This window comes from Athene cunicularia, assembly GCF_003259725.1.
Source record: "Athene cunicularia isolate RWA chromosome 8 unlocalized genomic scaffold, athCun1 chr8_part1, whole genome shotgun sequence".
Lineage (NCBI taxonomy): Eukaryota > Metazoa > Chordata > Aves > Strigiformes > Strigidae > Athene > Athene cunicularia.
In genome coordinates this window covers 30991891-31016629 of record NW_020799109.1, presented here as the reverse complement: position 1 = coordinate 31016629, position 24739 = coordinate 30991891, and the positions used below count along the sequence as shown (strand labels likewise).

General features: G+C 51.2%; 2 protein-coding genes across 2 annotated transcripts in view; one reads left to right on the top strand and one right to left on the bottom strand.

Moving 5' to 3' along the window:
- PAPPA2 (pappalysin 2) overlaps positions 1 to 2851 on the top strand; it is a 91712-nt gene extending 88861 nt beyond the window's left edge. The window contains exon 21 of the mRNA XM_026854019.1: positions 55 to 2851. Within this exon, the coding sequence (XP_026709820.1) occupies positions 55 to 129 (75 nt within the window). The 3' untranslated portion in view covers positions 130 to 2851. The remainder of the gene's footprint in view (positions 1 to 54) is intronic.
- A 3708-nt stretch (positions 2852 to 6559) lies between these two features.
- ASTN1 (astrotactin 1) overlaps positions 6560 to 24739 on the bottom strand; it is a 57664-nt gene continuing 39484 nt past the window's right edge. The window contains exons 17-26 of the mRNA XM_026854018.1: positions 24398 to 24525; positions 21991 to 22095; positions 21632 to 21820; positions 18215 to 18483; positions 17837 to 17970; positions 17013 to 17164; positions 16530 to 16665; positions 16299 to 16399; positions 15489 to 15672; positions 6560 to 10202 (exon numbers count right to left, since the gene is read on the bottom strand). Coding sequence (XP_026709819.1) covers positions 9968 to 10202; positions 15489 to 15672; positions 16299 to 16399; positions 16530 to 16665; positions 17013 to 17164; positions 17837 to 17970; positions 18215 to 18483; positions 21632 to 21820; positions 21991 to 22095; positions 24398 to 24525 — 1633 coding nt within the window. The 3' untranslated portion in view covers positions 6560 to 9967. The remainder of the gene's footprint in view (positions 10203 to 15488; positions 15673 to 16298; positions 16400 to 16529; positions 16666 to 17012; positions 17165 to 17836; positions 17971 to 18214; positions 18484 to 21631; positions 21821 to 21990; positions 22096 to 24397; positions 24526 to 24739) is intronic.

Genomic DNA, 24739 nt, shown 5'->3' with positions numbered 1-24739 from the left:
TGCCAGGAGCCAGGTATCTCAAAGTAGGCTTACACCTCCCCTCTGTCCCCTCAGGTGATTCCGTTTGCTGCTGACTGTGACCAGGATGAATGCACGTGCCGAGACCCAGCGGCCGAGGAGAACCAGTAGCAGCATCACGAAGGGCCTCTGTCAGTCAGGCGAGCACCAGAGGAGTGAAGGGGCAGTAAAGGGGCTGCTGGGAACGGCAGGGTGTGAGGGGGCAGGAAGAGTAAGGGAGAGCTGGGCAGAGGGATGGCCACCATGCATGGAAGGGATGGGTGGCTGCCACGGAGCAGACAGTAGGATGTGGTGTGGGAGGGCAGGAGCGTAGTGGTCCCTTCCCCATTGCTGCTCCCTCCTGAACCCCGCCAGGACACAGAGGCCCGGTGCATGCTCGAGCGGCTCAGCCAGGGGTCCAGTACCACCTCGGCCATGTGCTGGGCTGGGCTCCACACAGAGAGCCTGGGCACTGCCATGAATGTTTGTCCTGGTCTGCTTCTGAGTGTCTGTCTTTGCTCTGGACTGTGTCACTATTCACCCCCCTCTGCTGTACAGGCTTCTTTTAGCAAGGTCGAGGTAGTTGTGATCTCTCTGCAAATATTTAAACTTAATTATATATATATACATATATATAATATATATAAAATATATATTATATTTTCTTTGCTCTTGATGAAGCTGAGAAAGGATATCCTTTGTCACACACCCATGCTGCTGTGAAGTACAAACCATTGGGAAAAGCACAGGTCGGGGTAGGAGGATTTCCCCTTCCTTGCTGAGAGAGAGCTGGAAGGGGTAACAGAGAGAGAAGCCAAACATCAGGCCCCGCCAGGAGAGAGGTCCCCAGGCAGGTGGCAGAGAGGCTGCAACCTCAAGGTGTTCTCGACATCTTGCAGGCACCAAGTTTTGCCCTTGGGATTTGCCAGTGCTTTGCCTTGCTCTGCTTATGGCCCTGGGTCAGGATTTTGAAGTTGAGGAGAAACTGCTGTGGCCTTGCATCACCGCAGCAAGCACAGCAGACTTGGTGAGCACTGCTGCCCTGGAGGGCACAACAGATGCCCGTCACCCCTTATTTCAGAGCACTCTGGGAAGGTTTACATGTCCATGGGTATTGCTGTGTGGTCAGTAGGAGCAAAGGCACAGAACGGTCCCTCTCGGCCTTGCTCCCCCTGGCCACTGCACTCCCAACTAGATGAGGGATAGAGTGGGCAACCCAGAGTAGCTGTGTGATGCTCTGAATGAAGGACAATGAGGTGATCCTTATTTTCTTTCCCCACATCTCCTTTCCAAACATGAGTATTGTCAGCAGTTCTCAGAGGAGACCAGACCCTGTAATACAAGGAGAGACAGGACCCAAAAGACCTGTCAGGAGACTTTAAGCATCATCGTTTCCCACTGAATTTTTCCTTATTACTATCTCTGTGGCTGAGCACATGACAATGGACATACAGACACTGACTTTCACAAGCCTCTTGCTCCTGTAGGTACTAAGTGAAAATCTTCAGATTCACTTCTAGCCCTGAAGAAGCCCAGCTAGAAACTTTGCCTCCCCACCCCCACAGCTGGTTCCCAGAAGCTCAGTTTGGCAGCCTGTACCCAGCCCCAGACAGTGGGTAGGAAGGGTGCCTGGCTCCAGCTGGTGTTATCTCTGATGGTTTTGTGCTGCAAAGAGGCAGAGAAAAGGGATAGAAAGAGGAGAGCAGAGCAGGAACCACAGAGTAGGAGCACGGATTCCGGTGTCCCCAGATGCAGCTGCAGGCTGGGACCAAGAGACCCAAGGCCACCCGGCTGTGTCCTCCTGTCGTGGCCTGTGCTGTTGGAGCCAGGCTCCAAGCCAGGGTTTGTCCGATGCAGGAACGATGGAGAGAGGGTGACACGGTGTGGAGAGACCGGGGATTTTCAAGGCATCCTTTGGCTTCCGCTAGCTTCCCCCTACCCTTTTTTGTCAGGTATCTCCTAAAGTTATGTTTCGCTGGAGGACAGGAGTAGGAGCAGAGGTGCCTGGACATCCCCCCAATATCCAGGCAGCAGATGCTTTGTCCTTCTCCAAGCCCTTTTCTGATCCCAGGTGTCCCCATCACCCCATGGCAGGTCACCTCCTGCCTGCCCTGGTCTAGGCAGGGATACAGCACGGGGGATGATGGGCCCCATCTCCTCTTGCAGCAGGGACACATTGGCATTTCTGTTTCTGTCATGCACAAGTGACAACACCATGGGGTTTTCATCCAAATGCACTGTCAGTTTGGCAGAGAGCTGCAGTTTTTTGAGAGAGATCCACTTATCAATCAAAAAAACCCTCAAACAACCAAGGAAATTTAAAAAAAAAAGCCCTTTGAGACTCTTCTAGCCCCAGTGTTCCCAGAAGGTGCATCTTGGGCAGCCTGTCCTACTCCACCACTGCAAGGAAGGGGAGATCCAGAGGTCCTGGCACAGCGGGAGCAGGGGTCATGGCAACCCCCGGAGGGGGGTGGGGGGTAGTGGGGACAACGTGGGATGAAGGGTGACACTCAGAGGGAACATTTCAAGTCCCAGCATCTTGCCGTGCCAAACACTTCCCTGCCTGGTGTCAGTGTTACCTGAATGCCTATGTTTTTACCCTTTTGGCATGAAAATCCTGGTCTCAGCAATGGCTCATTCCTGCTCACCAGTGTGTACAGGGGAAGGGACCATGCCCCATGGATGGGGAACTGGGGCAGGGACCCAGAGGCACTGGCTTGGCTGATAGACATTTGTGCTTCTTATGAACAGATAGCTTCTACGTGCGGAAATATTGTTCTTCTATAGCGACACTGAGCGGTTTTTGTCCCCTTTACGGTTTTATTCACAATGGAGGCTGCTGCTATTTTTATTTTTTTTGTATTTGATAATTATTTTTTATAAAAATCTATGAAAAATAAATAATCTTCTCATCCTCCACCTCTTCTGCCTCCTTGCTTCACCTGAAAGGGGGCCAGGCTTGGGGAGGGAGGTGGTTTGCCTGCTCCCAGTGCCCTCAGTCACACATATCCTCCTCTGCCCCAAACTATGGACACCCCCAGCACTTTCCATCACAGTGGGAGAGCTCCTTTGGGTTTTGAGTTGCGGGGACATACCGCTGATGTCCTCCTTATTCAAGGCTGCCACCCAGGCAGCTTTTGCTGTGCCACTGGCTGCAAGGACACTTTTGTAGATGATCTGCTGGTTATGCCACAAACCGGTCCAATCAATAACCAATCAATTTTTGTAATGAGATCATCTTAAAGACAGGGAAAAATATGTGTGTGTTTGTGTGTTCACACACCACCTCCCTGGGGAGAAGGAGTAGAGGGTGGCTCACACTAGAGCCAGAGAGACATGCTATGTGGCAGCCTGACAAGAAGTTAAAACCAAAGACAATAAAAAAAGTTGCTTTAAGATTTTGGGATTATTTTTTTTTTTAAGCAACCACATAAGCTTTGTACCTATGGACTGGAAAACACCAAAAGGCCCTGTACAAGGTGGGTGGCCCTGACACAGTGCCCCTGCAGTCAGCTCCAGCCTCCCCATTGATGGTGGTGAGCCCAGGGCACCCATCTCCAGTCACTTCAGTACACCACTGGCATGAAGTGTGACAGGGACCAGGGCAAGCTGATGCCATAGTATGAGCTGAACTGTCTCCCATGGACATGCCTCAATCCCACAAACATCCCATGTCACCAAGGCAGGGGGCATCCACAGGGCTCCTGTGGATTAGGACCTTGCTTCAAAGATGGCCACAGCTGCCCTGCTCTGCCCACTTGACCAGATCAGTGTTTCTGGTGCTCTGGAAAATGGGATTTGAAGCATTTGATGAAGCAACCCATCCCATGGAGCCTCCTGCAGCCACAGCCCTGCATGTCCCTGGCTATATCTCAGCATCGCCTCCGGACCAGAGGCACCTGGAGCATCTGAGACAGGTTTGAAAGTCCCACTACTCCCCATGCTGCAAGGCTATCATGCCAGTGGCACAAGGAGGGACAGCATGAGGCTGGAGTTTGGCATCTCCCCTCTTGCAATTCCTGATTACCAGTAGACCCCCAGCCAGCCAGATCTCCCATGAGGCCAGGTATGGAGCCATCAAGCCACAATGGCCTGTGGTGGCCATAGCTGGTGGCTACATCTGAAATGGGATCAGCCTGCCCTGTGGTTCCTTCCTCAGGCCCACAGCACTGATGGCTGGGCAAACAGGGAGCACCTGGGGACAAGGAGCTGCTTCCTTTGGCCCCAGAGTGGCTAGAAGCACTGCACAGCATTCCCTCCTCGCCATGACCAGGGTGCCCTTCCCATCACCGACAACTGAAGCTGTATGTACCCCACCCCGACTGCAACAAGCTGAGGTGCTTTGGGTTTGTGTTGCTGCTGGAAGCCAGCGAGGCCCTGACAAGTCCTTGGTCCTTCTGGGTGCCTGCACTAGAGTGGCTGGGAATGCCAGGCACAGAGTCATGCAAGCAGGGCTGTGGGCAGGGCTGCCCCCAGCGCTGGCCTTTGCACCATGTCCAATGGATTGGAGCTGGGATGGAGGTGTCGAAAATCAGTGCAGGTGTATTCCTACTGGGAACAGTCAATTCATCCTGAGTCTCCCTACTCACTATCTTTGATTTCCCTTGTCCTGTCTTTAAACCCTGCTCACTCTTCTTCCAACCATCTCTGATAGCCATGTGCCTCCCTTTGCTCCGCACCAGCCTCTCCTTCACTTCCAGTCTTTGCATGGACTCTCTCATTGCTTCCTAGAGGAGGAATAGCATCTTCTGGTGACATCAGATGTCCTCTTCAGGGCAAAGCTCCAAAATCATGCACTTCCACCAGGGACATATTTGCTTTCATGGAGGACAGCACCTTAAGGGGCTCCACAGCCCCAAGCAACAAGGACCCTAGTTGCAAGTCTTGCATTTAAAAGAAAAAAAGTAGCTGTCTCTATGGCAGTAGCCCTGTGAAGAGCTGTTTTTCCATCCCATCCCCTCCTTTCCGCCAAACACCCAGCCTCAAGGCAAGAGACGCCAACCCCTGTGTCCCCAAGACAATGAAGACACACAGTTGAGCAAGGTGGTGGCTCTTTCAGCAACATAAACTGGATTTTATAATCTTTGTCAGCTGTTATTATGGAGGAGACCAGTCATTAAGAAACGGGGAAATGGTGCCTTGTGTGTGGGCTCGAGTGGTGCCATGTTGTTCATGCATGTGTTGAAATGCAGCGATCTCTGCTGGTACCTGCTTTCTAAGGATGAATAGGGACTGTTGGCCAACACCAACCCTTCCAACACAGACACATATTGTCAAACCCTTTCTAAAAACCTGCAGTTGTGCTGGTGATGCATCCCTTACAGTCCACTTCACCCTTTTTGGAGTGGCTTTCTCCAAACCCCTATAGCTTGCAAACCAGATGACCCCTGAGGAGATTTTGTTCTGGTGAAGGTGTGATGAGCCAGCTGGGCAGAGACTTTCTTACACAGCAGCTCAGGCTTGTGACTGTGCACCCTGCTGCCACATGGCCCCTCTCCTCCTCCTCCTCCTCGTCCTCACATCTTTTTCCACAGCCGCAGGTTGTTGTGCAATGAGCTGGTGGCAGCCACAGCATTTAACTGCATGGAAAATAGCAGAAGGAAAGTACTGGGTGTGTTTTTAGCTTATTTTCCTGCAATTTAGTAGTGGGAAGAGAAAAAAAATAAAAATCGAGTTATTCCGTGAGACTTAATGAAGTCTGGTTTCTGACGGATTTGTGCACTACAGCCCCTAAATATCTCCCCTTCTATGTCTTCCCAGGCATCCTGCCTGCCTGCAGCAATTCCCACCTCTCTCCAGGTCTCCTACCCATATGGCAGAGCAGGTGGCAAAACACACTGGGCTTGGCCAAGGGGCCAGCCCCTGCAAGTGTCGATGGCCTGAGCACTAGACACAACACTGCACTGCAAGTGGTTTTTGAGGCATCCTTTGTAGCTCTCACCCCTGTTCAGGCACTGATTTTTGCATTGTTTGTAGGACATTAATATTTATGATACTGCTAGTCCTGTCAAAAGTCTGCCAGATGGACCAGGAAGATCTCAGGGGTGGTTGACCACCAGACGGCACCATCCCATCTACCCTATATACTAAAACAAACAGGCTAAAAGGAGCTTTTTTGGACCCTGCTTCTAAATTTTCAGTGTCTGTGGAGGTTTGCAAAGCAAGAACTGAGAGCCCCTTGCTGAGGATGTGTAAATGCAGTCTTCCCCCCCAAAGCCCAAGGTGCCTGCAGGCATCTGCACCTTCTGGTGCCTGGCAGAGCAGGTAGGCGAGGCGAGGGGCAGGACATGGCTCCAGCTGCCTGTACTGAGTGGTTCGGGACTTGGCTAACCCAGTGGGCAGACAGGCTAATGCTAAACGTGTGTGAAGACACACCCAAGTTCAAAGTCTGGGAGTGTTTCATCCATTACCAAAAGATGACATCAGCTGGACCAAAACTATAAACAAACACTCCACTTTGCCAGAGCCACAGATTACTAACAGCTCCGTTTAATAGTCAGTTAAATTATCATCTGGAATTTTACATAGTGTTACAATGATTTTTTTGTTGTTGTTGCTGTTCTTTAAAACCTTTTTTTCTTTTTTTTTTTAAGTAATCCAGAAGGGTTTTGTGTTTCTTGCCACATGGCTATCTCACCCTAAAGCACCCTACTTTCAATCTACAGTAGTAAAACATCACATTAGAGTTTTAATAGAACATCAAGGAACATGAATTGTAGCCATCTTTGTAAAGAAAAGGACCAAACCATCTTTATATGTTAAATAACTCCACCACAAGTAAAAGGTAGTAATGCTATTGCAGGGGTATGGGTGTAGCAAAGAAAAGATAACGACCCAGAGGTTCATCTTAGGTGAATGATCGCTTGTTAATTGAGAACTAAAACAAGAAGAGAGGGCAGGGGGGAGAGGGAAGTTGCAGAAATGGACAGTGTCTTGTCCAGCTTTTGTGTGGTTGGTAGCATGGGAAGAACCAGGTGTCCAAGAGAGAAAATGCTGTGCCAACCCAACAGTAGGGCCCTGCAGCAGATGTGGACGGTGTCAGCTCTGTAGGGAAGGGCACACCTCAGGGCTCACCCATGGCTGTTTGGGGTGAGCAAATCCCATACCACACATCTCACTATGCCAGGTCTGCGGTCCAGGTGCAACCAGCCTCTTCAGTCTGGGACCGCATGGCAGGCTGCTGGTGTTTGTCTGAGATGGGCTCAGGGGTTAATTGAGGGATTTTGGCAAGAAAATCCAAGTTTAGGCAAAATTCCGAGTAGAAAACCCAGAACAAGGAAACCAAGAAGGAAGCCTTCACAAAGCCAGGGCTATCGTGAAAATGGCCCTGCAGACATGCCACACCAGCAGGACCTGCCAACACAGCAGGTGCAGCAATGCCGTGGCAGTCAACCAAGCGGAACACAGACTCACCAGCAGACGGCACAGTCTGTCAGGGAATGGGGATGCTGAGTCCGTTCAACTGTGTAAGGGTGCTGCCAAAAGACCTTGGACGGGTGACTTTCCCCTTGCCCTCCGGGTGGTCCATCCACCAGCCCATGGGGAAGCTGGGGCCAAGAGAGTGAGTCCGTCCCAGCCAACTGATGCTGCTGCAGGGTTTTGATTGACCACACAAGGGCTTTGAAATATGAGCACAGAAGCAGAAAATAAATATTTGCAGAGCCCCAGTGTAAATCTTGAGGCTGGACAAAAAAAGTAACCTAGGCAGGTGTGAATGCATGAGGTGTCCAGGGTTTTCCTGGCAGCGTTGCAGCTAGCGGCTGGCAGACTGCACTGCTCCCATCCCTGCTGCTGCACCTAGTAAGCAATAAAAGAGAGGAGTCTGCTACTCAAAAGAAAATGGTCTGCATTTCATATAAAGGCCACGTAAGCGGTATTACTTGGCAAGCAACCAACTTGCATCTGGGCCAGAGCAGCCTTCATTCAAGCATCCCTCTGAGGCATTGAGCGGAGGTGCCCTTTGCCCATCCCTGAATGGCTGCCTGGCTGGAAGTTAGAAGTTTTCTCAGCATCCTCTGGGAAAAGCAAGAGGATAAACGAAAGTGTCTTGGCCAGGACTGCCTGTGACTGAAAGGAAAAGGAGCCACGGCTCAGTATGGATCCCTTGCCCACATATACCTCCTCATGGAGACAGGGCTGGTCTTGCTCTGAGCCCCAAGCCCTTGGCAGCATCAGGCACATTCAAAATATAAGGAGAAACATATGAGAAAAAGCCCAAAGATCCAGTTAGACTTCCTTCTTGCAATGAGCGTGCATTTGCCTGATGACCCCTGGTAGACACATCCATTACAGAAATGGCATGGGAATGCCCAGGTAACACTGACTGCTGGTGGCTGCTCCCAGCAGCTCCCTGGTCCAGGCCAGCTGCCCCTGAAGGAGAGCTCTGCCCACGAGAAGGGAAGAGCAAAGCACTGTATCATCCAGCAGGAAGATACTTAACTACTGTTCAGCAAATACTGTATTGCAGTGCTGTTGGCTGTGACTGGCTGCAGACCACAGACCACGCTTCCTTCTCAGTACTATGCAAATATTCGAGCCATGTCCCTGGCAGGTAGAAAGAGGAATGAGGCAGAAAATTGTAAGAGATGGGCTGAAGATTGGTCCTGCCAAGACTGAAAAATGAAAAGCAACTTTCTCTCTGAAGAGGTATCATAAAAATCCTACTGTAGGGCTTCTGGCATGTCCAGATCAAAGGTGCACATCTAGCCAGTTCAGAGATGCCTCCTCTGCAAACCAGGCTGGAAGCTAAAAGGAAGCTGTTTGCTGCCTCCAACACTGTCAGTGGTAACAAGAGTTTTGGAAAACAGTTTGCTCTGAACCAAGCTCAGTGTCCCAGGACAACCCCAGTTCTCTCTTTTTTTTTAAAAAAAAATAAAAGCCACACATGAGAGCTGCAGATGTGAGTCTGAACACAGGCAAGAAACACCCCCAGAAACCTGCCCACCACGCCGTGTCACTGAGCCCTCCAGGACTATCCTGCATTGCTGCATCGGGTATGCTACACCCCACTTCCCTTGCCATGCTGAGCCTGGGATATGCCATGGCTACAGGGCAGCTGGTGCAGAAGGCAGCGTTGTCTATGCCATCTGGGTGCTGCTCTCTTGGCTAGGGCTCTCCTGAGCAGTAGTCTGACATTGCTTCAAGTCTTTATTATGGGGGTTTAAAAAAAAAAAAATGGAAGGGATTTTTAAGTTGACTTCCTAGCAATGTGGTTCCATAAGAAGAAAACTCATGATGTCCACTGGTCATGAGGCCAAGCTGCTTTTGCTCTGGAGGACTCTGCATCTTGGAGCAGGCATGGGCTTTGACCATGACAGAAGAACCTGAGGAGATGGGCTCACCAAAGCCCCTCTCTCATTGCCTCAGCTGGTGACACCATGCCAGCCCTGCCCTGAAATGGCACAATCACTTGGCAAGGTCTCATCCAATTCTCATGATTTACAATTGAAAAAAAAAAATAAATCCCAACCCTCTTGGCCATCCAGTGGCTGTTTTGTTCAGCCATAACCATTAGCATCTCAACCTGACCTGCATGCCCTGCCTCCATCTTCCCAACTCTGAATCACCTGTTCTCCTGTCCTGGCTGTGTCACTGTGTTTCTCTCATGACTGGTGTCCCCCACCCTTGGGGACGGCCCCCACAGCCAAGGCAGGGATAGGGCAGGAGAAGAAGGCTGTGCCCTCCCAACCTGCCCTCTCCACTAATGCTGAGGAACCTCTTGGCAAAATGAATAAAACTAAACCAAGAAAACTGGGTCCCACAAGACTTCTAACTAGAAAGGCTTTTGGCCAAGTTAAAGAAGAAACTAATACTGAGTCAGTCCAGCACAGAGCAGCCAGTTTCACGCCCCAGTCCAAATTTTTGCCTCCAGAAACATCAGTGACACCCTCCCCCCACCCCATGGGTCCATGTATAAAACCCTCACAAACACCTGTGGGAAGGCCAACATGAGAGCGGACACCCGCAACCCTCAGTAGTCCTTGTCACCATAGTCATTGTAAAGGACACTCAGCGTCTGCTCCTCGCATGTCTTCTTGAGGTCCCGGCTCAGCTCCGACCAGTCGAGCCCATAGGGCTTGATCTCACTGTAGCGGCAGGCAAGGTATTTGAGGGATGAGCGCTGGAGGCTGATCTTGGGCTCTTGCAGGAGGCCATTGCACCAGCTGCTGAGGTCCCCCAGCTGCGAGAGGATGAGTCCGGCCTTCCTGCAGTGAGGGAGGGCACGGAGAGATGCCAGGGGGGACAGACAGCAAGGGGGCAGTGAGGGTGATTGAGACACCATGGAGGAGATGGAAGGAAGGGCAGGAGGAGCATATGAGGAGAGAAAAGCAAAGATGGTTAAGAACACCACAGGGAGCTCCTGAAGGGCGAAGAGATAATGCAAGAGTTGGGCAGCATGGAGAGCAGCTGAGTGGAGCCTGATGCTGCCAGGATGAGGAGGGTTGGCAGGGCTGGGGGGACACAGCAGCCCTGTAGCAGCACTACAAACCTAAATGCATGCAAGACCAGCCCCTACCTGGAACAGAGATGCCTGTGCCACCACAGCAGTGCTGGACCTGCTGCACAGGTCTTGGGACTCAGCTTACACTTCCCTGCCCTGTCCCCCTTTCATCTTCCACCCCATATCGTTCCCACAACAAGGCCAGGTTTGCTGAGGGTTTAGTGAGGGGACAGCCACAAGTGTAGATGTGAAACTCCCAGCACCCCTTGGGAGGGACATCATCAACAACTCAGATGGCATCACTACTCACTGCTGCAGCTACTGGACCCCAGATATAACAGGATGGGAAAGTAGGAGCCAAAAGCACTGCAGAGAAATGCTAAAAAGTGTCAGGCATGGCACGTGTGGCTAGCCCAGGGCAGTGTCACCACATGTGTCCACTCCATGAAGTGCATGTGTTGCATATTTGGGAACTGTGCTGGTCACATTTGGGAACTGTGCTTGATGTAGAGCTCCAGTGACATCAGAAAGGACAGGGAAAAGGCAAGCATGCTGGGAGCTTACCATCACGTAGCTGAAGGGAATGTGATGGAGAAGAAATGCACAGTATTGGGAGCCAGCATGCTGGGACACCAGTGAGCATGAAAGAGATTCGGGGAAAAAAAACACTTAAAATATCATGCCTGGCTTGTGGGTGTTTGCATGGAAGGATGAAGGTGAGACAAAAATTACAGTCCTCACAAGATGCAATATCACAAGATATAAGTACAATGAATGACACTCCTGGTACGTGACTTGTAATGTTTAGTAACAGTTTAGGAAATGTGTCCCACAGGACAGTGCACAAACTAGAAGGAATATACTGAGGCATGCAACACAGGTTTGATCCAAAAAGATCTGAGAAAGCAGGGGATGTGGCAGAACTCCCCAGTTCTTTGCATGTGCGTTTTGCACTTTCCAATTGCAAAGAGCAAAACAAGGAAAAGCAGGTCATGGCAGTAGCACTTCGTAAAGAGCCACAACCCAACCAAGCAAGCCAGGAGAGAAGGTTGGGTGACAGAGGGAGAGGACGTCCAAGAGGAAACCATCTTCAGAAGAAGACAGACATGCAGCACCTCCAGGACAACAAAGCCTTGGTGTGGGCTTGTTCTGGTAGTGAGAAAGTGCTATATTACAAAGCCCTCATGTTGGATGAGATATTGGAAGAGTGCAGAGGATCCTAGCCAAATATGACCAAATTGTGTTCTCTTCTTTTCATGTTTTTCCTCTTAAAATTGTACTCCTAATGCTTTTATCAAGAAAAACAGGTTGCTCAGATAAAACCATCACGTTAATTTTAAACTTGTCTAGCACTTGGGTTATCTCCAGGGAATCTGGCAAATGTGGAGGTAAAGGAGTCAAATGAAGTGTCTTGAAGGTGAGTATCGCATGTGCTTGGAAATCCAACAAAAGTTTAAGTGCCTGAAGAGCTCAGATAAATTCCCTATCCAGCTTCAAGGGCAATTGGTGGGTTAGGATAGACAGGGAAGAGGAGATACACCCCCTTTAACTCGGCATCTGTTCAGCACAAAACAAGCAGCAGTGTTGTGGCTGGTTTGACAGCTCAAGGGCACATGTACCAACCATTGGAGGAACATCCACGGCCTGTTGACACCTTCCTCCAGGCCAGGTACACCATGGGAGGGCTGCTTAGAGAGGAATTATTTTACCCCAGGACTAGCCAGAGCCTTGACTTTCCTGCAGAGGAAACCCTCAAGAGCCATCACGGAGGTGGTTGCAGCTCCAGAGGTCTGGATAGAACGCAGTCCATTTAATACAGTAAAAACTGTGAAATAAAATTACTGTGAACTGTATGTGTTTTGTGTGTGTTTTGGGTTTTTTTTAATGACCAAATGTTTAAAGAAATTACTGGAAAATGTTTAAAGAAAACACTAGGGAAATTGTATTTTGTCAGTTCTGTGGACAGTGCTTTCTTTAAAGCGGGGAGTTTTTAGGATGTACTTCTGAAGTGTTGGGCTTACAAAAATGCATTTTGTGCCACTCTGAAATGGAAAAATGAATTGGAGAAACAAACTTCTCACCGTAATTCCTTGCAACAAGTTCTTGTATCACAGGCTGTCCAAAGAAGCCCAGGGCACGGGGGCAGGTCTGGACCCACTGAGTGGTTGTCCAGCTCTGCAGCCACATGACACCTGCAGCCCCAGGGCTCATCCAGAGCACAGCAGAAAGGTGAAGGTGCTTAGCATGGTGCTGACTCTCGAGATAGCCAGGTCTTACAGCTGTGAGAAGGCAGCCGACCTCTCACTTGTCATGGTCCCTACCTCTAGACATCTAGGCAAGGTGTTGTGACTGACTCTCTTCCTCCAGCATCACAGGTACCCTAACAGGAACATTGAATACGATCCCACAGATTTTGGCTCAAAGCCCACAAACGCCACCAGACTTCACTAGGCCTTGCATCAAATCCTACTTTGACTTAGTGCTTGCTAGAAAATTACTTGCCTTTCCCTGCATTTTCTCTCCTTATGCAAAGTCCAGGGCTCTCTGCGGCTCTTCTTGAACTGGGAGGGAGCAACTCACTTTCGTAACTCCAGACAAGTTATCTGCACACACCCTTGCTTCCTTTGGTCCAGCACCCAGCGTCACCAAGAAGGGAGGCGAGCACACCCCAAGCAAGCAGAGCCAGAAGGCAGCATAGCCACGTGGAGGAGGAGGGACATGGTAGAGTCAGTCGCGTGGGTCCACATCCAGGACTTCAAAGGAGCATCAGCAACAGTCAAACAAACACTCTGTCTGCTGGCTAAATAATGTCATCTGCAAGTGATTTGTCCTGTCACCACCAGTCTGGATGCTTCGCCCTCACAGACGATCAAACAGGAGGTCTGCTTTCCAAGATTTGTCATCACCAGAACCCATTGCAGCTGCCTAAGTAGCTTTCCAAGTAGCACAAGCTGCAAACACTTCATCAGCAACTTGCGTCATCCTATCCTAAGCACTCCAGCATTTCCAGAGGGTGGAATTAACCCTCTGGCTCATAGATTCACACAGCAAATGGTAACATTTGGGCAATTCAGTGGCATTTCTGGCTGCTCCATGCCAATGCACCTCTGCCATATGGGGCTCAAGGATGCAGCTTCCACCCTATGTTCTGGCTGGTCCTTGGTCTCCTCACTGAGGCAGTAGCAGCGATGGCCATGTTCAGCCTCAGTGATGGCAGTGGCTGTGTGATGACTCCAGTCTTCACATACGAAATTTTATGTACTCCTCATGCAACCCATCACAGCAGATGTCAGATGGTCTGTGCAAACCAGGGCTGGATTTCACATCTGGAGACAGCAGCATCACCACAGCTGGACTCGAGATGAAGGTGAGACATTAGTCCAAGCCTCCTGATCCCACTCATTGTCACGGGAATGAAGCAACCCTGAGCAGAGGAGCTGGTGGGAGCCTCAGCCTTAATGAGACTCCACATGCCACAATGACACTACTGAAATTTGAGACTGTGCCTCAAAGTGCTCATATTTCTTAGAACATAAATGGGAAAAAGGAAAGATGAGAGACCCTAGATTTGTCCCAGGGAGTGAAGGAACTCTTAGGAGTTTCCCACCAAAGCTGGACTAGGAGACATGCCTAAGACACTAAGTGCAAGACAACGACCAGCTATTTGCTGAGTCTTTCTGACCACCTAACGGAGATTTGGAGGTCAGAGAAGGTATGCAGTGGATCTCCAGTCCTCTACTAGAAATCCATAAGTGATCACCTGGAAAAGCAGGGTTGGAAGACAGCTAGAACTGTGAGAACAGCAGGAGGAGTTGTGGGACAGCGGGTAAGGTGAAGGACATGCATTTCATAGATAGAAGTTGGTGCTGACGTACATTTGAAGTAATCCTTATTTCCTGATGTGCTTAAGGTTCCAATTCTTTGGAGGCCAGATGCTATGAAACACCACTGCAGCCCACACAATCTCCCATCCCAGCTTGCTAAACTGACTGGAAACATCCACGTTACTGGGAAACCATGCAGACCAAAGCAGATGTTGAGGACATGGGAAAAAGGGAATATCGGACTGCCTCCGCAAGCACAGGGCACAAGGCACCCCATCCCCTAGCAGCTAGAGGGTCTGGAGTGACCTGGAGGAGCCCAGGGAGAGGACACAGTGCTCACTCAGGCACGAAGGGACTGTTTCATCCAGGAAGACCTCAGGGCATCCTCCTCCACAACCTGCCATGGTAGCTTAGCACTGCCTGGGTACCAAAACCACTCGCATCCCTGAAATCACCCTACATGACCACAGTGATAGATCAAAAGGGAGGAAACACATGCAATTCAGACCCAGTGTCAGTCCACGGCCTGCTCTGGACTGCAAGTGACAGTAAATTCAACACACAGAGATGCATTCAACTCAAGCCAAATCCCAGGAAAAGGAGGAAAGCCAAGTCTGATCTTCACATGGCCCAGTTTGTTTGCACAAATACTTTATCCAGCAGCTTCCACAACTGAGCTCTTCTGTGTCACCTTCTCTGGCAGGCTTGAAGGTACGACCACCACCTTGCACCTTCTTCCCTCCATCAATGCATAGGGCCCTTCTCTAGGAACACACTTGGACCACACTCTCTCCCCTTCTCACCCACAACCACATTCATTCCTTAAAGGTACATTATTTTTCCAAGACCTTCTGCCTTTTGGATTGTGGAAGCAGCTACTGAGGGAGAAAAATAATCCCATCCCCTTCCCACACTGCATAGCATGAACGGACTAGGCAAAACTCCAGAGAAGTACAGGGCTTGTGAGATGGACATGGATGATGTGTAGATAATGGTCTAACCATCTTCCACCTTATCCTATGTTTATGGTCCTTCAAGGGAGAGTCTGGACCCCAAACATATGCACAGCATCCAGCAAAACAGGAACCCCACTATGAGACTCTTAAATTCTATCATCAAACAAATTAATGAAATTTGCCAGAGAGTCACCTTCCTGGTGACCAACAAGTGATAAGCCTGTTGGTGGGCAGGCCTGCCTGCCTAGCCAACCCAGCTCCTGAGCCTACCTGGGCCCCAGTTCATCTTCACAGCGCCAGGTGAACTCCCCAAAGCTCTCATAGTGCTGGTTGTAGTGATAAAGGACTCGGTGTAGGCTGGGGGAACCCAGGTCCAGCAGAGTGTTGTAGGCTGTTTGCTGCTCCTTGCCACTGGTGTAGCCATTGAAGAGGTTGTAGATCTTATCTGCTATTTCTGGGCAAAAGGACAGGGTGTATTCAGTGGGATGCAAGGAAAGGCATGGACAAAGCCCACCAGGCTAAAGTTCAACTCTAAGGAAACCAAGACCAAAGCCAAGATTTGACCCCTAGGTTATGAATTACATCATATCAAGACAAAGTCCCAATGGAGAAGCAACAGAGTAGATGGCATTCCTTGGACTCAGTCTGAGTTAGGTTCCCCTGGTTTGGTCCAGGAAAAGAGATATGTGGTGTCATCAGGTACTGTTAGTGAAATACCATTTATTTATGAGAAAGCACACAACTGGGGTTTCTTGAGCACAGCCACCACATACACTACCAGTTGCTTTCTGGGGAGGACAGGGAGGTCTTGTTTTTTTTGGTATGTCCTGAATGCCTGCCCCTCCACCCATCTTCCCACCCCTCCACCAGCACAGAGTGCCTCTGTGTTTGTTGGAGGAGAAGATGTGTGCCTCCTGCCACCCTCCACACCAGCCCTCAACCACGTGGCAGTACCTGGGCCAGCATGGGTGAAGGAAATGCTACAGCCAGGTCACGAGATGTGTGGGGGGACATGCTGGAATGGGGAACTCCCTGTTGCTCATCTCAAGCATCACAGTCCAGCAAATCCCTCCGTCTCACCTTGAGCTTTCACATCATCTACCACAGGGCAGGGGGTCTTGACCGTCACATCACTGGACCTGGAGTGTCTTCCTGTGTTATCAACTCCCCAGAGTGTGAACCTGGCCGAGAAGGAAAAAGGTGAAGCTCTGGACTTACAAGACCTCATACAAACACAGGCAGCAATAGAGAGAAGCACCACGGACAGGGTGACGGCACTGCCATGGGCATGGCACAGGGGAGGCAACTCACATATAGGTGGTGTCGGGCTCCAGGCAGCGAACAATGAGGGAAATGGTGGAGGAGAGTCTGTCGGGTACTTGGGCTGGCATGGCACAGGGTGACTTGGCACCAGAGATGATGTCATCTACGAAGCTCAGCACCGTCTCTAGGGAGAGAGGGGAGGGCGTGCTGTGGGTGACGACAGGTGTCCCCAGGGCTGTGGAGAGCCACTCAGGTCTGTGCCCCCTACCACACTGCCTGGTGTTGAGGGGCATCAAGGCTCATGCATGAGGTTGTTGCAGAGATAGACCCATTTCTTCTCCAGCAAGGCTCATTACCATGGCATGGAGCTGCCACTTCTGCACATGGTGGGCAGGGGAGGGGCTGCTTTCTCTTCCACAGGATACTGTAATGTGTTGCAGCATCCCCTCCTTGCAAAGAGGGAGACAGAGGCTCTCCTCCAACATCTCCATCCCACCCTCCCCAGAGAGAACCAGTGGCGTCCCCACTCACCTGTCTCCACCTTGGAGTGGTCCATTCTATCAGTGACTTTCTCTTGACGGAGGAGGTAGTCGACGATCTGCACCCCGATGGGGGGCTCCGAGTGCCCCCACTCCAGCACTACCAGTGTGCTGCTGGGCTCATGAACGGTGGAGAGCCGCAGGCTGGGGGGCAAGTCCAGCTGGTCAGCATCTCAGGAGGGCAAGGTCTGCCAGCTGTCCCCACCACACACCCAGGATCACCCTCACCCATGTCTATCACCATCTTTCTTCTCCTTTTTTTCCTTAAAAAGGCAGCAAAACCACCAAGCTGAGGCAAATGATATGGGGGAGATGCTGAGGACAACCTCTCTAGACAGTCCCCATAGCTGGTGCAAAAGGCAGCATGAGTGTGTTTGCTAGTGCCACTCACTTCTGTGCAGGCCATATGCAAATGTACCAGAAATTAGTTGGTTTCTGTAAGGTAGTTTGTAGGGACTGTTTTTGCATTAGTCTATCACAGCAAAAGGGCTGCAAAGCCACCCATGGGAGAGAGTAACCTTGGGAGAGAAGCAACCATCCCTCTCCTACCCCTCCTGGCTCTGGGCATGCTGGTCCAAGGGGATCCTTCCCTGGGGTTGCTCTACCAGGATGGATCCAACACCAGCTCCCCAGTCCTCAGCTGAATGTAGAAAAGACACTCTCTCCGCCTGGCTTCCAGGCCCCCATCCACTTGCAAACCTGTCCCATAAAGCCACCCCAGTCCCACCACTTCCTGGCACCACATCACTGGTCATTGTCACCTCCTCCCAGACCCATCATACCAAGAGGCCAGGCTGGGCATGCATGGAGACCTACATGGGGTGTGGGAGAGGCGCACAGGTGGGCAGCCCGTCAGCCCCGAAGGCACTCGAGTCGCAACGGCACCAGTCCTCGATGACATCCCCGCTACCTGAGCACCACAATGAGCTCATGGTGGCCTCCTGCAAGAGCTGAGAGAGAGGAGGAGTTGAACACTAGGCAGGTGAACTTCCATCCCGTCACCACTCAAGTCAGTGTTCATCTTTGGTAAGTTCAGTATGGTCCACCCACCCTGAAGAGCAGGGCCAGCCAGTAAGCAAGGGCTGCCATGGCTTGACGTGATGCTACCAGGGCAAGCTGCCTGCAAAGACTACCCCAATGCTGCACTGCAACCACCCATGCCCACCCCACCACTCCCAGCCAGTGGTTTCTCACCCGCTGGGTCTGGTTGTTGGTGACCAGCTCATAGATGGGGGCTGCTTTGGTGACCTCCAGCAGGATGGGCTCAGCTGGCACATCAGGACTGGAGGCAACATGACAGAGTGGGCAGGAGGAAGGGCAGCGTCCACGGCTCTGGCACTCCATCCGCACACCAGCTGCCATGCGCTTGGTGCCTGACTCGGAGAGGCTGGCAATGTACTCGGGGAAAGTGAGCACCTTGGGGTCCCGCTCATGCTCCTCTGACTCATCTGAAGGGGAGTTGCCTGGGGAAGGGGGAAAAGAGGGGCACCAGGGTGGGCTTCAAGCCATCGATAAGAGGATGTGAGGGGCCTAGAGCCCTACCTTCCCCCCAGGAGAGAGGCAGTGCTGCCCAGAGACCCGACTCTGTACCCTTAAGAGCTCCCCATTTGTTCTGTAGGGATGAAGTGTTTACCCCATTTGTTCTGTAGGGATGACGTGTTTACTGGTCTTCAGAGGGAAAATCAGGAATGAGAAGTCCACTCTGGCCTCTGCAATCACAGGTCCTTTTGTATCCCCATGCCTCAGCTTCCCCAGCCCCAACCCTTTGTCTGGCACTGGGATAGGTCACCCTTGCAGCAGGTCCCCACGAGAGGGAGCCTCCTTCATGTGGCTGGAGACTCATGAAGGACCTGCCTAGGCACCTTCATCCCATGCAGACACCTTGTCAAAACCCCCTGCCAAATCACTCCACTGCATAAGCCCTCTTGGCCCAAGAGAATATTTCTTTGCTCGAGTCCCTTGGTTCCCAAGGGTCCCCATCAAAGCTGATGTGACAGAGCATGTTGGAGACAAGAGAGGATGAGTGTCAGACCAGGGTGCAACAGCAACAATTCTCACTCAGTGCAACACCACCATCACCAACACCACACCCTGCAAAGGTCTGCAGCCAGCAGCACCAAAGAGCTCAGAATGAGAAGGGAAGACTTGCTGGTTCCTCACAATGCCCAGAAAGCTTCCAAGATGGCTACAAAGCCACCAAGCTCCTCTCCAGCCCCTCCACCCCTCCTGCACTCAGTCCCCATGCAAGGGCAGGGACATGGGCAGTAGTTCTCTTTCAGGAGCTGGCTCAAGCCTGGCTCTTCCTGTCTCAGGGCACAATGGAGGTGGGTAAAGTTGCAGTGGGGCAAGGAAATAGGGCCCCTTCCTCAGGACTTAGCTTACAAAGCACCATCACGAAGCAAAAGAAAATGCTGAGGTGGAGGCAGATGTGTTCATCAGGACTGCAGACCTCCAGCCAGATGGTGACAAGGCTGAAGGCTTATTTACCCTCTGCTCTGTGCACACAGGGAAATATCTGCAGGTCCCATCATGTCAACCCTGCAACCCAACAGGCTTAGAAAAAAAGATTTGAAGCAGGAAAGCATTGCCACGGGCTACCATTTTCCCAGCTCTATGCAAAAAAGCCTGATGCTGGGTGACGCCATGTCCCCATCACACAGGGCAGCGAGACAAACCCTGCACTTGATGAGCTTTTCTCCAGCTGTCCTACAGCAGGGAGTATTTTGACACAAGGAGAAAAATCCTGGTGCAGCAATCAAGAAGGTAGGATCTGGCCATCACTGTGGTGCCCTGGCTAGTGTCTCCCCACTGCTGCAAGCCTTGCTGTGCAGGGGAATGGTGCTTTTCACCCAAAAGCCCTACTGAAGGATGTCCCTGCCTCTGCACAAAAGAAAGAGGGTCCCAGAGGGAACACTGGTGATGGTCAAGGCAGGCCAGTGGGGCTGCAGCAAGCCAAAGAATGCTCAGGCAAAGCCTCACCCCTGGGGCAAGCTCAGGACATTGCCAGCAGAGGCTTAGCACAGGCTGGTTGCTGCAGGGAACTGTCGGAGAGCACAGCCATGGCTCAACAGGAAGATCTTCCCATTACAAGGGTTTGCTGAGAAATGGGCCAGTGCTAGCCTATCCTTGAGACTCCTGCTAAGAAAACAAGGCTGCTAAACAAAACCCGGGATACAAGAGCATTGCTTCGCTCCCCCAGGGAGCTGGAAATGGATCGCTTTGGGTTGGCTGTGAATTGCAGCTTAGCAGGCACTGAGGGAAAGCAGAGGAGCCAAGGAATGATTTGTCTCTTGCAATTTCTCAATCGATATCCAGCTCCTGACGTTTGCAAACAAAACGCAAAGGAGGGAAAGTGGCAGGTGCCAGAGCGAAACCGAAATGTGATATTGTGGGTGGAAAGAGACTGCCAGACCTGAAAAGCCTCCAAGCAGGAAAATCAAAGAGGAGGAAATTACAGCAGAAAAAAAAAAAGTACTTGCAATCAAAAGATGCTACATCTGGAGAGAGCCCACAGCAAAACAGCAACGGGTCTGTACTGTCGCAGGTGGGCTTGGGAAGAAGTCCATGCTTCAGGAGGTCTGAGCCCACAGGATCCAGACAGGCTCACAGAGAAGCCTTCCCCACACAAGAGTCCTGGAGAGAAAACAAATGTCTTCACAGCCGAGGCACAGCAAGAGCAGCACTGTAGGCTGGTGCCAACACTGAGAATTATGAAGCTTCATGATGGAAACGATGCGGCAGTGAGCCCCAAGCTCATGCTGCCTGTGCCCAGGAGCTTCTGGGCAGGGGGCAGCAAACCAAGGTCACCTAAAAAGCAGCAGCTCCACTTGGTATCTCCCATGTCCAGGCTTGGGAGCTGGCTCTGGATTGTCCCCCCAGCCTGGGCGGTGGAACTCAGTGTCCCCAGCACAGGCAGCAAAATGCCTGTGGGCAGCTTTGCAAAGACCAGTACAAGAGATGCTGTGGTTCTGATGACAGCTAGAAGCAGGCAGGCGTTAGGCTGCCTCTGCTTTTGGAAATCTTGCATCCAAACCAGACATTGCCTCTCTGCAAAGCCCCTTTCACCAGGGATCTGTCACAACTTGCTGCATTGAGTGCACTGGAAGGGGATGCAGCAGTGCTGGATGCCCTCTGCACCATGGTGAACCTCCCAGTTCATATCTGGTTTCCAGATACTAAAACACAATGCTGACATCCCGGAAGAAGGAAACACCTTAGAAGGAGAAAAGTCTGGCCGCAGGATGCAAGTGGAAGAGAGCAGATATGGCACAGACAAAAGAAAGGAAGGAAGGAACACGATTAAAGACAAATAACTATTAAATCCAGAATCAGGCAGGATGGCTTGGTGGGATTAGTGCATTCATCTTTCATCTCCCTGGGGATGTGGGTATTTATCTTCATTTCTGGCCTGGACTAATGCCTGCTGCCATGCATGGCAGTCCCTCAGCTGGCTTCAAAGGGTGTGAGAGTGAGGTGTAAATAAGAGGATGAGATGGGATGCAGCCCTGACATGGACTGTGCACTTTCCTGGCTATGCAGAAAGCAAACTCAACTTCCTCCTCCCATAGGGTGGCTGTAGGGACCCTTCCTAGGGACGAGCAGGGCTCCTACCTTTGCTGATGTCCTCATACTCCAGCCAGAGCTGCCGCTGGACCTGCCTATTGGGATACCAGATGGAGCAGGACTCCTCAAAGCCATACACTGCCTCCTGGATGTAGTGGTTGCCAAACTGGTCCAGCAGTGCCACGAAATCTCCACGGGAGGTGGCCCCGTCCAGAGAGTGGAGTGCGTTGCTGAAGGCTGGGGAGGAGATTAGAGGAGATGCTCAGATCCCAGAGGACCCCAAGCCTTTGGTACCTCCCTACATGCTTGCAATGGGCAACCAACCTCTGAGTCCATCACCTGCCAGAAGGCGTTGTGTCCTCTCACCACCCCTTTTTTCCTTCCTCCCCCCTGTCCCGCATGCTTACACTGGGAGATGGTCAGCTGGTTGAGCCGGACGTGGTACATGACGGACTTCACCTTCCAGTGCTGCAAGAGGGGGTACCCAGACACCTCACTGAAGTTCACCATCCCTGCCAGAGAAAGAACAGGGGGACTCAGTGCTGCTGCCCAGGGATGCCTCACCATGGGGGTGGCTGCAGCCCCTTGTGTCATGCCCTGGGGCAACATAGCCAGTGTGGTGGGAAGAAGCCGGGGGAAAGGACTGTGCACACACCATGTCCACCCAGGGAGACGTCAAGGTGTTCAGAGCTGCAGGTCAGCTGTTCCCTAGTAATTAAAATCATGGCTTTGAAGGGGAACACATGGGCTCGTTTCATCCTGCCATCCGGGGCTCTGTGTTGGAAGATAATGAGCCTCTTGAATCCCCTCCTGCTTCCTTCACCGCGTCCGCTACCAAGACATACCCAGGTGTGCTAATTATCTCACTAATGAGAGTTGCGCTTTTTAATGAGCTGTTTGCAGGCCTGGGAATGGTCACAGTCATGCCACGTGTGCCCAAGTGTGGACAGACAAGAGCCTTTGGGTCCCTTTTGGCCAGGACTGAGCACAACAGGACACACGCATCTGGAAGAAAATTGCATGCCTGTCAATGCTCATGCTCCCTTGGGACATTATGGCAATGCAGGGGCTGAGCAGTACCTGAGGTTTCTACTTCTCCAGGAAAAGACAACTTGTTCTCCAGCCATTGAACTGCGTGTTATGGGAGACAGAAATTCATGGAGTCCAGGGCTGGGCAGCCACTTCATCCTGCTCAAGGCACAAGCCATAGCACATGGCAGCGCAGCTTCCATGAGCAGAGAGATAGAGAGGCCACCGAGCCTTGGACAAAGCCCCAGAAAGGGAATTGAAAGGTGCTCATGGTTTTGACTTTGGGGAGTGGAACATCCCTCGGTTTGCTGTAGCAGGATGCTGGGACCCAGCCACCTGCTCCTTCGCAACACTGCTGCCATACAGCCAACACGGCACATCTCCGCTCGGCAGCAAAGCGGCAAACACTGCCGCTAAACAGCCACACACCAGGAGTTCAGGAGGATAACAATGGGCATCCCCCCCGTAACAAGAAATGAAGGCATGAGGATAAGGAGGATAAGATCCTTTGCCTTCCAGTGCCTCTCCCTTCAGTGCGCTGCTACCAACAGCTACAAAGCCTTGCTCTTCCCTTCAAAGTGTTTATGCTCTTCCCTTCAAAGTGTTTACTCAGCAGCTCTGCCTCTTGTGTATTCACAGTAATATCCAGATCTGCTTACTGACAAGCAGAGATTTTACTTCTTTTCTTTTTTTTTTTTTTTTTTTTTTTTTTTTTTTTTTTTTTAACTTTTTTTCTTAATCAGCCACAGAGAGCCAGTAGAGCAGTGGGAAATGAACAGGATAATTTACTGGCTTCTGCCTTCCTAGCATCATTGCCAGCAGAATCCCAGCCCCACCAACCCCATCATGATGCTGAGGCTGTGATGGTGCCACCTTCACTACATCCGCGTAACTATGTCAGTGCAGTGGGGAGGACAGCAGAGCTTCTCTGGGAGGCAGGTGTCCTCCAGCACCTCCAGGTAGGGTTGAGTATCCCCATGGCTGCAGGGGTGACCCAAGGGAAGCTCAGCACCCTCTTCTATGTCTGCATCTGCCCTTCACACACCTACATTGCCATGCACCCCGTCAGGGCAGCCAGCACCCATCGGACCCTGCATGCAGCCCATGGGTGCTCCCCAAAACCCTCCTGGGACCTCTGCCAAATAGGGTGAATTCATAAGGTCCTGTATGAGACCACCCTGCAGAGACCTTTGAAAACACCTTGTTATCCACATCACTGATTTAGTAGCTGCCCAGTGTCCTCAGCCACTTCAGCCAACAGCAACAAGCACTGAGTAAACAAAGGCTATTTAAGGATACTGGCAACTTGGTGGAAGAAAGGTAAAACCTTGAAGGTTGTCTAGGAATCCATGATAACCCTGTCACTCATGGCCCACGATGATCTGGCAGGACAAACTAAAATATTTTGGTTTGGCTGCAGCAAGTTTTGAATGCTTCACTATGCCAGCAAAGGGTTTCTGATTTAGAAATCAAGTGAAAAGTGTTTGAAACCCTTTTTTGCCTTGAATAAAAAAAAAATATCATTTTATCATTTTTTCAAATATCTCAAATACCCAATGAATGCTTGAGCTTTTAAACCACATAACTAATTTATAGCCTCTCCCCCTCCTTAATTTTTAATGTCTTCCTCTTACCACTGCTGCTGCTGCAGGTGAGTGCGGGATGCTAAAACCAGATTAGACATATCCCATGGTAGATATATCCTCTGAGAGGTGTAGGTGCTGAAGCCAGGTATGCTGGAAGGTGCCCCACTGAGAGAAGCGCTGTCCGGCCAGACACACTCACCGGTGAGGAACTCCGGGTCAGGTGTGGGGTCGGAGAGCTCCTCTTGGCACTGGTTCTCCAGAGGCACCGTGGCCACGACCAGCCCATCCGGCAGCTGCTGCTCCAGGCCCCGGGCAAAGTTGTTCTGCCTGGAATTTAATTGCAGAAAGTGCAGGGATGGAGGACATGGGAACTGCCTGGAATCATTCCCACCAGCTGGTGACCCATCCCAAAAAGCTACCCAGCGCCAAGCCTTTCTTTTGGGCATGGGTTACAATGATGTCCACTCTTGATGGAAAGCTTCAGATGCACCCTCCTCACCAGCCTGCAAAGCTTGGCCAGACATGCATGGATCAGGCAGTC